Source organism: Drosophila subpulchrella, unplaced genomic scaffold (assembly GCF_014743375.2).
Source record: "Drosophila subpulchrella strain 33 F10 #4 breed RU33 unplaced genomic scaffold, RU_Dsub_v1.1 Primary Assembly Seq354, whole genome shotgun sequence".
In the NCBI taxonomy this organism is placed as follows: Eukaryota; Metazoa; Arthropoda; class Insecta; order Diptera; family Drosophilidae; genus Drosophila; species Drosophila subpulchrella.
This window is the reverse complement of record NW_023665577.1, coordinates 6672811-6686685: the sequence shown is the minus strand read 5'-3', so window position 1 is coordinate 6686685 and position 13875 is coordinate 6672811. Positions and strand designations below refer to the sequence as shown.

Below are 13875 nucleotides of genomic sequence, written 5' to 3'. Positions count from 1 at the left end.
AAAGGTCGTCAAATCACTTCAAAAATAATAAATAATTGACGTAACCACTTTTATTAGTTTTAAAATTAACATTTAAAATTACTAAATATGAAAACATTTCTTGTCTTTTTTAATATTTCTCGTAACATTTCGTAAACATTTTTTTAAGGGCTATAGCTACATATGTATACATAAAATAGTGCTTAGTAACATACTCTTCTTCATTATTTTATACTGACTCCTAACATTTCAGAATTGCTTTTATTTGATATGATTAATATAATGCTTAAGTTAAATTGCAAGATTAATAACATGCGATTAACCATTGGTTACTTTCTCTTCAGAATATTACATCTTACCAAAAAAAAAAACGTCTTGACTTTATTAATATTTCTCGTAACATTTCCGAAACATTATACTTAAGGATTATACAAAATATTGCTAATTTATATACTCTTCTTCATTATTTTATACTGACTCCCAACATTTTAGAATTGCTTTTATTTGATGTAATTAATAATATGCTCTAGTCAAGTTGCCACATTAATAATATAGCATTAAGCTCGATTACTGCCTATTTCTATATATTTTGTATATTTCTATATTTCTATAAAAGCGAAACACAGATTCCCAGCCTTGAAAAAATCCCCATGACCTCGTTTTTTTTCTCAGTGCACTTTCGGCAGAATAGATGCATGAGCCAGGGGCTGAGGACCGAAGTGGAAAGCAATCATTGCTACAGCGTTCATGTGCATGTAGACGTAGGCCCCTGCCCCCTATAACATTTAACTATTTCCTGAAATATATACTCTTTGTCTTGGCCAGCTCTGCGGTGGCATAGTTTTGGCTGCTCTGCTCCTTTGCTTTACTTGGGCAGTAAGTCACTTCCACAGAAGGCAGAAGAGCAATGGTCCGGGTGATGTGGTAATAAAAGGTCATTTTGGGCGAGCGATCATAACGGGAATAATCACCGTGGGTTGGGTTGTGCCCTTTAATGTGGGCTGGCAACCCTAATGCACGGCTGCCAAAAAGTATGCAATGCAATCAACAAATATCTAAATTAATTTTAAGCCCCGCCAAGCATTCGAGAGCCTGCAGCATTTAATTGAACGCAAAAGCGGCATTAGGCTTTGCATACTTTGCGGTTCAATTGCAAATTAATGAAAAATTAAAGCGCTGAACTGGTTTAATTGCATCTGAAATATATGCTCTGCACTTCAGGCAAACTATTTATTTGCAGGCAAATATTGGATTGTTCTTGGGGCAATGTTTCATTGGTCCGACCGATATTTTGGCCACCCAGAATATTCATTATCCCCCCTCTGGCGCACAAAAGAACTGATGAAGACGTAGTGCCTCCTTCGTTGACTTTATATTTATTGCAGAATTCTTAGAGCTGTTGATGGTTACACTATCTTAAAATTTGGACTTAAGCATAGTTACTCACTAGGCTTACATATTCTCCTTGGGTTATTTAAAAATCGTAGTTTGTTCAAGTTTTCAAACTATTGACTACTTATATAGGCATATTTTTATTGCACTTATATTTAATAAAATGTACAAAAGCGAAGTATATAAACTGAGCTTGGCGTTATTATTCATTAATTATATTTTAAGTTGAATATTAAAAGTTGTGATTCATATAAACAGAAAAATAAATGCCATTAAAATAACTAACTAATGATTAAAGTTTTTTGTGAATTAACCCATAATTCCCATCCCACAAATAATAAAACTGAGCCGTTTTTCTGTTTAACTACCAAGATTAGAACCAGTGGCGGATCCCGAATTTGGTTATGGGGGGGGATGTAAAAGAAATGTGTTGAGTAGAAATCAGAAATTTGGAATAAAATACATATTACATCATCTTTTTAACCCAAAGTGGGGGGATCTATCCCCTATATCCCCCCGTGGATCCGCTCATGGTTAGAACATCCCGAATAATACGAAAATAATTATACCGATATCGAAATATGTTTTAAGTACTACATTTTTCAATAAAAAAGTTCTGCGATCTAAAAAGAAAGCTTATTGTGTTAGTTGCAATTTAAACTTCCCGTTTTCCTCCCCCGCAAATAAAAACACAAGCCCTTGTACGTTCTATCTATTTACTACTTAGGCTAGGATATTCCGAACGGGTACTAGGGGGCTAAGACTAACTGGGCTTACGACTACCGGCCTCAACAGCTGTGGCACTTGACCAGGCCCACCTCGTCGCAGTTCATGCACTTGAGGGCGACGAACTCGGCCGTGAAGTGGTTGCGGTGCACGGACTTCTTGGAGCCGTTGCATGAGGGGCAGGGCAGCAGGCGGTAGCCGCCGCAGGTCTGGCAGGTGAATGTGCTGGCCATGGACTTGTAGGGCTTGAGCAGCTGCCGCAGCTCGCCGGACTCGTTCAGCCGCTCCACGGTCTCGGCGTCCCCGATGTGCTGGCCCTCCACATAGAGCTGCGGCACCCGCACCTGGCCGCTCCGCATCCGCTGGCGCATCTCCGCCTGGTACTCCACGCTCATGAACACGTCCCGCTCCTCGAACTTGACCAGCAGGGTGCGCAGGATCTGCTTCACGTTGGCGCACTTCGTGTAGGTCTCGCGGATGATGCCCATGCTGGTGGTGTACAGCACCACCTTCCCGAGGTCTTTCTCCTTGAAGTTCTGTGGGGCGAGAGAGGGGAAAGGGGAAAAGCAGTTCAGAGATTAGTTCGAGTTCTGGTTTCATGGCGGCGGGCTGAAATGCTGAAAAGCAGGCCACCGAAAACTGGAAATTGGCGCGCCATTCGCCACAGAGCGCGGATTTCGAAGTCTGTCATGGTCAGGCAAGAATGGCAATGCCAAATTGGGTCTCCACCGACCGAGGATGAAGGCCAACCGCAGACAAAGGCGACGCGGAAGCCGCTCTGCAGGCGTAACACCGAATCAATAGAGATTTCAGCACTCGAAGCCCCATATTATACGGTTGAGTTTGCTTTGCAGACACACGGTTAGCCATTGCATTCGAGTTCTATTTTTAATGTTTTGTGATGATGAAAATGTTGGCATTAGAAAAACCAGTCATTACACTATCTTATTAAAAAAAAGAGTATCTCAATTCAAAAGCAACAGACTGGACTCCTGATTCTTTTAAATTCCGCTGTGCTAACTGTATTAAGATTTATTTAATAACCACTTCATTATTATTTATATATTTTTGCAATATTATGCTAAGCAATATACTAATTATTCCGAACAGCAGAAAAGCAAAGCAAAGATTTTTCATTGCCTTGATTTTTATTTGCGACATAATTGGATTAGTTTATTTTATAGCTTTCATATTGTTGAATAAATAATGATGTTGCTTAATGTAAAACCCGTTGCTGAACATGTTGAGCAAAATTAATGATCAAATTTGACAATGTCCTTAATTTCGACTGAGATTGGAATGTTTCATTTTCTGTGCGGACTGGGAACCCAAACTTCAAAGGCAGTGCATGGAGCTAGAATCAGGTCTTGGCCAAAAGACCACACGGGGCGTTGGAATTTGGCAGCCTGAAACTGGTTGGAAATTGCATCTCGATCTGCGGCTGGTGGAAAGCCCAATCCAAAGCCTCTCTCTGCCAGGCTTCGAGTTCATTAGCTCGCAGCTCAGCGTCACGTAACCGAGCAACTCTGCATGTCACTCAAAATCCTATTAATCAATTCAATTAAGCAATAATAGGAAAACTGCTAGGCAATCGACGTGGCCACAACCAGAGTCCGAGTTAGATGGCGGCACAATGGAAACCTGGAATGCTTTCCCGACAATTTATGATGTCTTATTTTGTAAGATCGAACCGGTTCGCAGCTGGGGCTCGCTCATTTCATTTGACAATTAACATTTCCGTTAGTTGGCCAACTTTGGTGGCGTCTGCTTTGGCTAATGAACCAAGCCGAACCGAACCGATCCGATCTGATCCCGGTTCCCCCACCTGCGAAACGACTCAGGTATCAATGAACCGTGGAGATGCATTTCGTACACAGAAAGAAAAGGCTTGTCCTACACTATACTTATATATTAAGTATTAAAAATGAATTTAGCATTTTGTATTTAAACGAATATTGAATGAAATTAATGTTCTAACACTGGATAATACTTTTAAAAGACCCTCCTATTTATTTACATAAATTAACCCCTTTAAAAAAACTAATAAAGCAACCAGATTAATATTGTTCTAGTTTAAGTAGGAAACAAAATTTAACCAAGTTAAGCCGCCTTTCAATATGATTAAAACGTCACATCAAACTGTGGTAAAATATTCATGGTGTTTGTAAATAAAGCCATTGCTTGGTCAAAAGTATTTGGAGGGCGGGCTTACAACACTCTTGTGCTTACATAAAAATTGGTGATTACTTAGTTATTTTGTGTGTACGGGATTGAAGCCTCCTGAAACCGGTGAGACGAGAATTTGCATTGCAATAGAAAGACAGAAAATTAATAAGCTGGCGGAGGCAGGGAAATGGAAAATGGAAAATGCACGGAGACAGAGAAAGAGACGGAGACAGCATTCCGAAAGAGATGCAGCTGCAAGTGCCGTTGTCAACGATAAACGACAAAAGCGAGAAAAATATTTCACGACAAAACTGAGGAAAAAGTTCAAAGCCACGCAGCACGAACCAAATCGACAACAAACAAGCTGGCAGACAAACAAACACAGCGAGCTGCGGTCAAATGGAAAGTCAACTCCAGCTCTAAGTGAACGTCGTCGAGCTGTTTTTCCAATTCAATTCCACCGATTGTCTTCTGGCGAAAAGAAAAGCCCCGCAGCCGGGCTAATAAACCACCAAGTGGTGGTGGAGGTGGCCTACCATCCGTCAGTTGTTCAATGTCAGCTCGAGCTGATAATTTGCATTGCCGAAAACATAAACACGGGGCAATTAACAATTGCCACACGTGATTTGCACGGTTGACCTCAGCGCGACTTTTGTCACAGCGGCGACATGAACGCGAGCAGCAGCAACATCACGGCAGCAACATCACGGCAGCAACATCACGGTAGCAGCAGCGCAGCAGCAACTGCTACATATAAGTGGACAAAAGAGAAAGCAGGTCACTTGTATGGCCAAGAGCCAGCGGTGGAGTGATTGGCAATCGAAGAGTTGGGCAAAAGCAACAGCAACAGCAACAGCAACATCAACTCCGAGATGGAGGCTAATGCCGAGCCAGCAGATATCGCTGATGCTTCTCGAAGGTGACAAAGTGATTTGTGGGTTTTCCGAACTGGCCATTTGAACTGTTGATTTGTGGCAAGCCAATCGGCCGTCGAAAATTCGGTGAGCGCTCCAATTATGGCTGGCAGCAGTGCGCTGAAAAGGGCCGAAGAAAAGGCCAAGACAATGCCAGCCCGCCTATTCACTTTCGGTTTTTACTGCTCTGCATACCGGCTGCATTGTAATTAGCCGCCTCAGCATCTCACTTTCCTCATTGTGGGCCGGGCTCGGCTGCTTCTCATTTGCATGCGAGCCGCTATAAGGCCATAAAACATTTCTATTCAGTTAGCAGCCACTTAAGTTATGCCGATCCGTTGTTTCTAGTCCGGCGAGCCAGCTATCATTCCATCAATTCATCAGGTTCAGACTCTGATTCAGAAAGTGAAAAGCTAGCGAGTCGCAGGCCGAGACGCAAACAAAACAATTAATGTGATCTAAAATCTGCTCATTAAATTAGATAAAGGGAAATCTCACATAAAAGTTAAAAAGCATAAAAACAATATCATACCCGACCAGAAGTGTGTATATGGAGTAGAAAAGATTTCTACTCCCGTCACGGTTGATAAAGGTAAAACGGGAGAAAAGCGCCTAAATGGGCGGAAAAGCGATTGAGCTATAATCCATCAAATGGGGACAGGTTTTCGATCCTAAATAGCGCTCGGTGTGGAAAGACTGGAAATCAATCACAACTACTTCGAAACCCTAATATGAGCTGCGATTTGGGAAGGGGAATTCCTAATGGCGGCAATTCAGATAATTTGAGATATTAAAATGGGAAATTTGTTTGATTTTTGGCAGAGACTCTGAAGACGTAACCGAAGTGCTAGAAAGCTCTGCAAGCCAATGATCATAAAACAACATCTGCCATGGGTATTATAACAAATAATAGCTTGAAGTTCCGCAAATTATTTAATATTAAGTAACTGGTAAAGGTCCTAAGGATTCCCCTGACTTATCAGAAGACTTCATTCACAAATTGTCTAATTTATTTTTAACACTTAGAAGGTGGAACTCTTAATGAGAATACTGTCACTCTCCAAAATATCAACTCTAAGTCAAAGAACTGAATATTCAATAGATTTATCAAAAGATTTTAAGGAAGACGTTCCAAAGCGAAGATTTTAATTCAAAATACTAGAAAGCTCTTCCCGCCAACGATCATAAATCATTGGGTAGATATTGATATATCAAGTGAATTAATGAGCCCCATCAGAGATCAAAGATCTCTTTATGCAAAACTAGTTCCGAGAACACGCCTCGGAAAAAGAAACTATTACCAGCCGCGCTTTTACGATGACAATTCCACTCAGCCCCATTGTCTCCGCGGAATTAGCTGTTCTTTTTATTTGTTTTCCAGCTCCCCAACTGCCCGACATTAACTGCGATTAGTCGTGTCAATCCCGCACCCAAGCTACATGTCTCTGGGAACGAAAGGCCAAAAACAAACCCGACTTTGGCCAGGGAGATATCTGGCTATCTGGGCAAGTTGTAAACGCGCGCTAAGCGCATACAAAACGACATCGGCGGAGACAAAATAAGCCACTTAACGGTTTCCATTATAATTGAAGAAGAAACCGGCGAAGACGCTGAAAGCGCAGCTGGTTTCTCGGGCGGGGGCTGTCGCGGGCCGGGGAGCCACTGGCAGTTCATTAGATTACGGGCAATACGAAATACGAAATACGAAATGTGAAAGATATTGAAAAGTCGCAGCCACACATCGGCCGCCTCAATTGTTGGCCAGCACTTTCTCCATTTCAGCCAGCAGAAATGCCGAGGTGCGGACAATTGGCAAGATGCTCGCACCGAGCCAGTTGCATAATTTGGGCGAGCAGGTGACTCAACGCCACGGGAAGCCTCTGCCGACGCCCAGCAGCGTGGGAACTGAGTAACCATCGATAACTGAATATTCATATCGGAATTCATAATTACAGCTGCGGCTGAAATATAGCGGAGTCGGCCGAAATCGTGATATTTGTTGACCATTTTTTAAGTTTCCCAGCCAAGCTTAAACCGAATTACTATGCGCTCAACTTGGAACTTATTAGCAATTAAATAAAAATATAAAATAAAGTAACTACTGCATAATTTTTATAAAGAAATATTTATTAATTGATTTCCTATATCTACTGATTTCTTCATGCATTTTATTACTTTAATATTTTTTAATAATAAACAAATGCAGCAGAACTAAATAACCAGGATAATATTTATATCGGGATTCATAACTTTAACTGAAGCGTAGTCTTCCAAAATCGTAAGGTTTTGTGAAATTTTTTAAGTTTTCTAGCTATGCTTGAACAAAATTCCTAAGCCTACAACTTTAAGCTATTATCAAATAATAATATCAAAGTCACGATTATTTTTTTGAAAAACATTTTTACTGGGCTTCCAGTAGATATGCTGACTTCTTTACCATTTTAAATCTTATGAACAAGTTTCACCAAAATTTCAAAACCTTTTCATTATAAAGAGAACCAGTGTATCTAACTATTTACATTAAGCAATATCTAACCAAACAGGTGGCTAGATAAATAAATACTTTTATTTGACTCTTAAAAATCTCTATGAATTTTAAACCTAACTACTAATAACCATATTGGAAAACAGTGCCACTTTATTTGATTGCATTGCCATTCCATAAAATACCAATCCCTACAAAAATGTTGTAATGAAATGCTTACAAAATGTTTAATGAGATTGTGGAATTAAGATATATTATTCAACTGACTAGAGGTGTAAGAGTATGTATGATATCAGTGTCTCAATAAAATGCAGTGCGTAACGATTGCATGAAAATAAGTTCATGACTGTAATTATTAAAACCGGTAAAAGAAGTACGGAGCTGATTGGTAATGCCTCTTCGACCTGAACCATGGAATACCCAGCCCATCCCATCCCATCCCATTATCCCATCCCATCTTGATCCCGGCACTCACCTTGGCATTGGGCTGCTGCTGGAGCTGCAAGAACGTGGCTATTCCATTGCGCACACGGTTCTTGACGCCCCGCACCGTTCCCTTGGCGGATCTGATGGTGGACTGCGTGGAACTGGCCCCACATCGCACATCCCGGTAGCCGGCGAAGAGGTCTTGCTGTTCCGTTAGGATCCCGCTCTCGGACCCTGCCTCGTCCACCTCGTCTCGGTTTCTCGAGAACCCGCCAAAGTTCTCGTGCTCGTTAATGTGAAAGCTGTAGTATTGGTCGTCTGCATACTTGTAGCTGATGTTGCTGCGGTGTCCGCCGATGTTGCTGCTGGCTGGCAGAGACAGCGAGGTGGCATCGATGCTGTCCAGTGGCTCCTCACCGGTTTGCACAAAGTTGGCCCGCTCCACGGCGGCCCGCAGCTCCTCGATTTTCTCCTCGCTCAGCGACTCGCGGGCCAGCCGAAACGGACTTGATTTCTCCGGGATCTTGTCTGGAACTGGGATCTTCTCCTCCTCCTCCGTCTGGGAGAAGGTCACCACGTACTCGGTGCTCCTACGGTCGCGAATGTCCCTGAGCAGGCTGTCGGGCAGCAGGGCGCCCAGGACCCTCAGGGACTTCTGCCGCTGCCGCTGACCACTGGGCTGCGAGGCCGCCTGCCTCACGTACTCCGTGCTGCTCCCGTGCATCGAGTCGCTGCCCAGGGAGGAGGGGCCACTCTCCTCGCTGTCATCCGGTTTGGTGGGCACTCCGGTGCTCTCCAGGTCACTGCCATTGCCACTGTCCGCGGTCTCACAGTGGGCCGAGTACTGCTGGTACTGATCCATGAAGCAGCCGCCCGCGTTCCCGCCCTTACTCACAGGTGGCGTGACCAGAACCATTCTTGAGTTTATCTATTTATTTATTTGTCTATCTAGAGTTTATTGGGTAAGCCGACTTTCGGCTGCCACTGTCTCGAATTTAAGAGCTGCGTCTTAAGCTTTTCCGTTTTGGCCAGGAAAATGCAAGCGTTCAATGACTCTGACGGCCGTTGCACCCGAGACGTCGCATGTCTTTATGCTTCAGATCTCGTCGTTAGACTGGCCCGACTTTTTCTGGCCAAGACGGTAGGCCAGACCGGGCCTGCGATCGCTCCACGCGACTCTCTCGCCGGCTCTTTGAGCCACTCTATTCAGCGCTCTCTTCGCGATTCAGCAACTCCATCGGGCTTTTTTTCGGCCAGATTGCACCTTCGCCGCGCGTTATTAGATCTTGTAATTTTAGCACCCGTTGCTGGGGCTCAAATTGTTTGTCATTAGCCGGGGAAGAAGTTTCTGGCCGCCTCGCGAAATTAGCAATTGGCCCACCGAGCTGGGGAGCAGCAGCTGCCAAAGTTGGCATGACGCCTGCGCGTGACTGTGACGCGATGCCATCTGGGAGCTGGCGAATACAGCAGGCCCGATCTTCTGGCCAGATTAGAGAGCCGAGATTGGGGAACCGTAAGAACACAAATTAGCGGAGACTCCAGCAGCGCCTACTGTTCCGCTGCGGTTATTAAATAATATTTCAATTATAGGTCCCATCATCGGCGGAACTTGACCTTCTTGACCCACTTTTTGGGTTAGCGGTGGATGCCTAATTGCTTTTGGCAGCAGCATTCGATAATCTATAAATAACAGAATGCTTGGTTTTAAAGGGTTACAAGACGTTATGGCAAATAGCATCGTAAGCATTCGCCAAAAACATTGTGAAAAAAGAATTGCATTTGTTTAAAAGTAAATCATTCAATAATAATCATTAACGGAATCCAAATGTATACTATTGGCTTTATGCAGCCGAAAGTAAAGAAATACATAAAATTATAATTTAAGCTTCAAATATTTCTAATAAAATAAAATGATTTGTATAATTGAACTATTCATTTGTATGATAAGCGCTAAATATAAATAAACTGGTTAACACTTAAGCTATGACCTTCCCAAATATCTTGTACAATTACTTTTCCCATCTTTGGGCTGACTAATTAAGAATTTAAATCGAAAACATGTTGCGTGAACACAATTCCAGCGATTAAAGCACCCAAGTGAGCGATTATTAAGCAAAATAGCCCTTAATATTCGGACTGTCTGAACACTGTGAGCGTGACAATATTCTGAATTTTTCATTGAATGAGTCGCCGTCATCGGGGGCTTATCCGCCGCATCTCGGACAACTTCCTGCACAGATAGCATACGTTACTATAATTCATTCAGTTGTCGGGGAAATGTGCCGGCAGCTGGGCATGAGTTGGCCGAAAAAGAATTTATGCTGTGCATTTTCCCCGCACACATATATTTATATTTATGCCAGAAAACTGGCAGAGGATGAGCGCATTATCAGCTTAGAGACGAGCGGAAAAGATGCTAACTATAAAGCTGTCGCCACACAATCTATGCAAATGCCGACTCGGAGCTTATCTCGCCGCTTTTCCGAAATCGACCAAATATCACGTAGCCGCAGAGTCTGCACTCCGCACTTTGGGTGCATCTAATTGCCGCAACGGGTGGCGCTATCAAAAGACCGAATCCGTACAATCGAATCATCTATCGACTGTGACAAAATTCGCAGAACGCCGATGCCAAGCGTGTTTATCGCGCAATGTGATGTCTGCAGAATTTCGGCTCCGATAATGTCATCGAGCCATATGAACTATGTTTCATACTTCGACGCGTGCCACTGCTGGCATTATAAAAGGCCCGGTCGCATCTCGAGTTGCATTGAGTTTCGAAACAGTCTCAGAACCGCAAGAACATGGCTGGGCGAAAGGTGATAGGTCTCTGCCTTGGCATAGCGCTACAAGTACTGCTGGCATCCGCTGCCCGGGACCAGATGAGCATGCTCTGCTCGGACGACGACACTCCAGCGTGCGCCCAGAGTCGGGAAAATGGAATGTACTTCTTGTTCGCCAACGAGTGTGACCTGCGAAAGGCCCAGCGGGGCAACCTTATGAATGGCCCTCTGTGTAAGTAATTTAGGATTGGGATACATACGTGAATTCACCAAGAATTCTTACGTATATGAAAAAATGTATTGTACAAATGATCATATATCTACTTTAATTGAATGCTTTGAGAATGAACTGGGATTTACAAAAATAACCTAAATTTACTAGAACTACTTTTTAATGATTTTATTATTCCTCTTTAGATGATGTGACTCTCCGATTATGCTTTCCCAGCTGCGAGTTCGAATGCAGCTCAAGATATCAGCCAGTTTGTGGGATCGGCTCGCGGAGTGGAGAGCGCAGGACCTTCAGAAGTCGCTGCGAAATGATGCGAACAGCATGTCTCTCCCGATCGGATTGGATGGTCCAGCAGTGGGGGGTGTGTCCCAAGGCCAATACCGTGCTGCAGAGCAGTCAGAAAGCACCTGTGCCCGTACCTTGCACCAGGATCTATCGTCCGGTTTGTGCCATGTATGCGGGAGTCAAGTCCACCTTTTCCAACGAGTGTCTAGTGAACGCCGAGAACATCAGGACCCAGAGAAGTGAGTACACATAAAACAACCCCGAAGATCTCTTCCCACTTTCGGTATATTTATGGGCTCCATATCCATATCCATTTTCCAATGCAATGCGATAAGATTGAAAACAATTTCCTGTGCTTTTCCTGTGCTCAGATTGGCGCATCGTTTCCGAGGGTCTCTGTGGCGAGGACAGCACCAAGATGAAGCACAGTCGCAAGCAGAAGCCAAAGACCAAGCCAAAGTCGGAAGCGGAACGCACCAAACGGAGCCACAAAGGCAGAAGGTTGTCCACTCAGGCGGAAGACTTCCAGATACCGGAGGACGCCGTGCAGATCTACGCCCCCTCGACCTTTCACACGCAGTTCATCAGCCACACGGGCGCCATGGAGAAGAGCTACTCCCTGCCCGCCAGGAAGCCCTACGTGGTGGTCCCCCCGAAATCCAAGGTGCGTCGAGTCCCCGTGAAGTCGTGCGTTTTCGGCAGTGAGCCCGTTTGCGGCAGCTTTAAGGGTCAGACCCGCACCTTTTCCACTGTCTGCGAACTGATGGAGTACAGCCAACAAGTCGGAAACGGTGAGTCTTTCATGAAGATTACGGTTTGGGACAGTCTACTAGATTTCCTAACCAGTTTAAGGGGTGGCAGAAAAATGTGTTTATTCGATGCAGGTTCGAGCTGGGGAAGATAGTTTTTTAAGATAAGTCAGCAGAATGTATTGTTATTGGGACAAATTTACACAGATGAGCTTAGCAGCGAAGAACTTCTCTTGGTATCTATCATAGATGTTTTTTCAAATTACATACATTTTCGTTTCTGTTGACGCAAAGCAAACTTTTAACTTTGATAACGTAAAGTTGCTAACTAATAAACCAGACTATGTAGGCACTTTCTAATGGCAGTTCTATCTTCTACAGCATGGACCATTTCCCACGACGGAGCTTGTCGTCGCTGTGACAAGCCTTGCCCCACAGTGTATCAACCCATTTGTGCCACCCGCAATGGCATCAAGCACACAATAATCAACGAGTGCTATTTGGAGCGAGTTCGCTGCAGGGATCCAAAAATCAGTAAGTTTAATTCTTACTTTTTAAAATCTAATAATCAATATTTAATGCAAACTTTCCTGCAGTTTGGAAGATATCCCACAAGGGTGAGTGTCCAAAGACCAGCGGGGAAGCCAAGGGAATTTCCACTGAGATTAGCCGTCCACTGCCTTTGGTGCTACCTGTTTTATATGGAAAGAATACCTCCGCACTACATAATCGATCTACCAACACAGTGCTAAAGAATCCACTCGCACCAAGCAAACCTCATCAGCTAGTAAAGAAAACTATAAAGGCCACATCGCCGTCCCTGGAAGCTAACAATCGCAAAATACGCAAAATAGAGGCGGGATTTTCGGGGTACGGTGCATCAAGTGGCTCAAATCAGGTCAGCACCGATGAAGATGCCTCCTGGTCCTCCAATGACAACTGGCTGGTGCGAAAAACTCTCGATAATGTCAAGGGATTCTTTGGAAAAAAGCCAACATCCTTCAAGAAGACGCACGGCCCGAAACACCCTTTATATCACTGGACTGTCTCACCAAAAGGGACAAGTACCACCAGCACTGTTGGCAGCTCAACGAGCACCACCACAGCGGCACCACCTGCCAAACTACCAGCCATTCTGAGCATGGCATCCACGGAGCTTTTAAATTTGGACATCGGAAATGCCGCCAGTGCCTATGAAGATGCTGAGCATAATTTGCTGCTCATGCTGGCCACCAAAGAAGGCACTACTTCGACCTCAACCACACCCGTGCCAAGCACCACTGCGCCGCCCAGCACCACCGACCCATCGACCACTGAATGGCCCAGCAGCGTGAGTACTGCCTCTTCCTCAGTGGAAACGGCAAGTGAAGACTCCACCTTCGATTCCGAGGAGGCAACTGATCCGCCAACCACCAGTTTTGACTCCAGCACCACAGTTGCCACACCCACACCGTCTTCGACCACCGAAGCCGAGGAGTTGAACAGTCAAACCACCGGCAGCGAGTCGACCACCACCGTGGCCTCCGACGAGTTGGCCACAACCACCCTGAACGCGGACTACGCGGCGGATGAGTCATTCTCGGAGTCCAGTGGCCAGACCTCCATCTACGGGCTGGACAAGAACTCCTTGATAATGCGATTGTTACGCGCTAGAAGTAATCAAAACGTTCTCATTTAGTTACTTATTCCTTTGTTAAGAACTAAGTTTAATTTGTTAATTATAGTAGCTTACAAAATT

General features: G+C 44.3%; 2 protein-coding genes across 2 annotated transcripts; one reads left to right on the top strand and one right to left on the bottom strand.

The window, feature by feature from the left end:
• Nucleotides 1-2159: 2159 nt before the first annotated feature.
• LOC119560456 (glutaredoxin domain-containing cysteine-rich protein CG31559) lies at nucleotides 2160-9004 on the bottom strand. Its single transcript, XM_037873903.1, has 2 exons — nucleotides 8138-9004; nucleotides 2160-2633 (listed from the first exon to the last, which is right to left on the bottom strand). The coding sequence occupies exons 1-2, from the start codon at nucleotides 9002-9004 to the stop codon at nucleotides 2160-2162; spliced, it is 1341 nt and encodes a 446-aa protein (XP_037729831.1).
• A 1868-nt stretch (nucleotides 9005-10872) lies between these two features.
• LOC119560144 lies at nucleotides 10873-13875 on the top strand. Its single transcript, XM_037873498.1, has 5 exons — nucleotides 10873-11103; nucleotides 11289-11627; nucleotides 11760-12179; nucleotides 12519-12671; nucleotides 12734-13875. The coding sequence occupies exons 1-5, from the start codon at nucleotides 10893-10895 to the stop codon at nucleotides 13813-13815; spliced, it is 2205 nt and encodes a 734-aa protein (XP_037729426.1). The 5' UTR covers nucleotides 10873-10892; the 3' UTR covers nucleotides 13816-13875.

What these genes read in the sequence shown, in the direction of transcription:
- LOC119560456 (XM_037873903.1), bottom strand. Translation starts at nt 9,004, where the DNA reads ATGGTTCTGGTCACGCCACCTGTGAGTAAGGGCGGGAACGCGGGCGGC. An exon ending in AGCAGCAGCCCAATGCCAAG is followed by an intron (nt 2,634 to 8,137) that starts GTGAGTGCCGGG and finishes CTCGCCCCACAG; the next exon opens with AACTTCAAGGAGAAAGACCT.
- LOC119560144 (XM_037873498.1), top strand. Translation starts at nt 10,893, where the DNA reads ATGGCTGGGCGAAAGGTGATAGGTCTCTGCCTTGGCATAGCGCTACAA. An exon ending in GAACATCAGGACCCAGAGAA is followed by an intron (nt 11,628 to 11,759) that starts GTGAGTACACAT and finishes TCCTGTGCTCAG; the next exon opens with ATTGGCGCATCGTTTCCGAG. An exon ending in CTGCAGGGATCCAAAAATCA is followed by an intron (nt 12,672 to 12,733) that starts GTAAGTTTAATT and finishes ACTTTCCTGCAG; the next exon opens with TTTGGAAGATATCCCACAAG.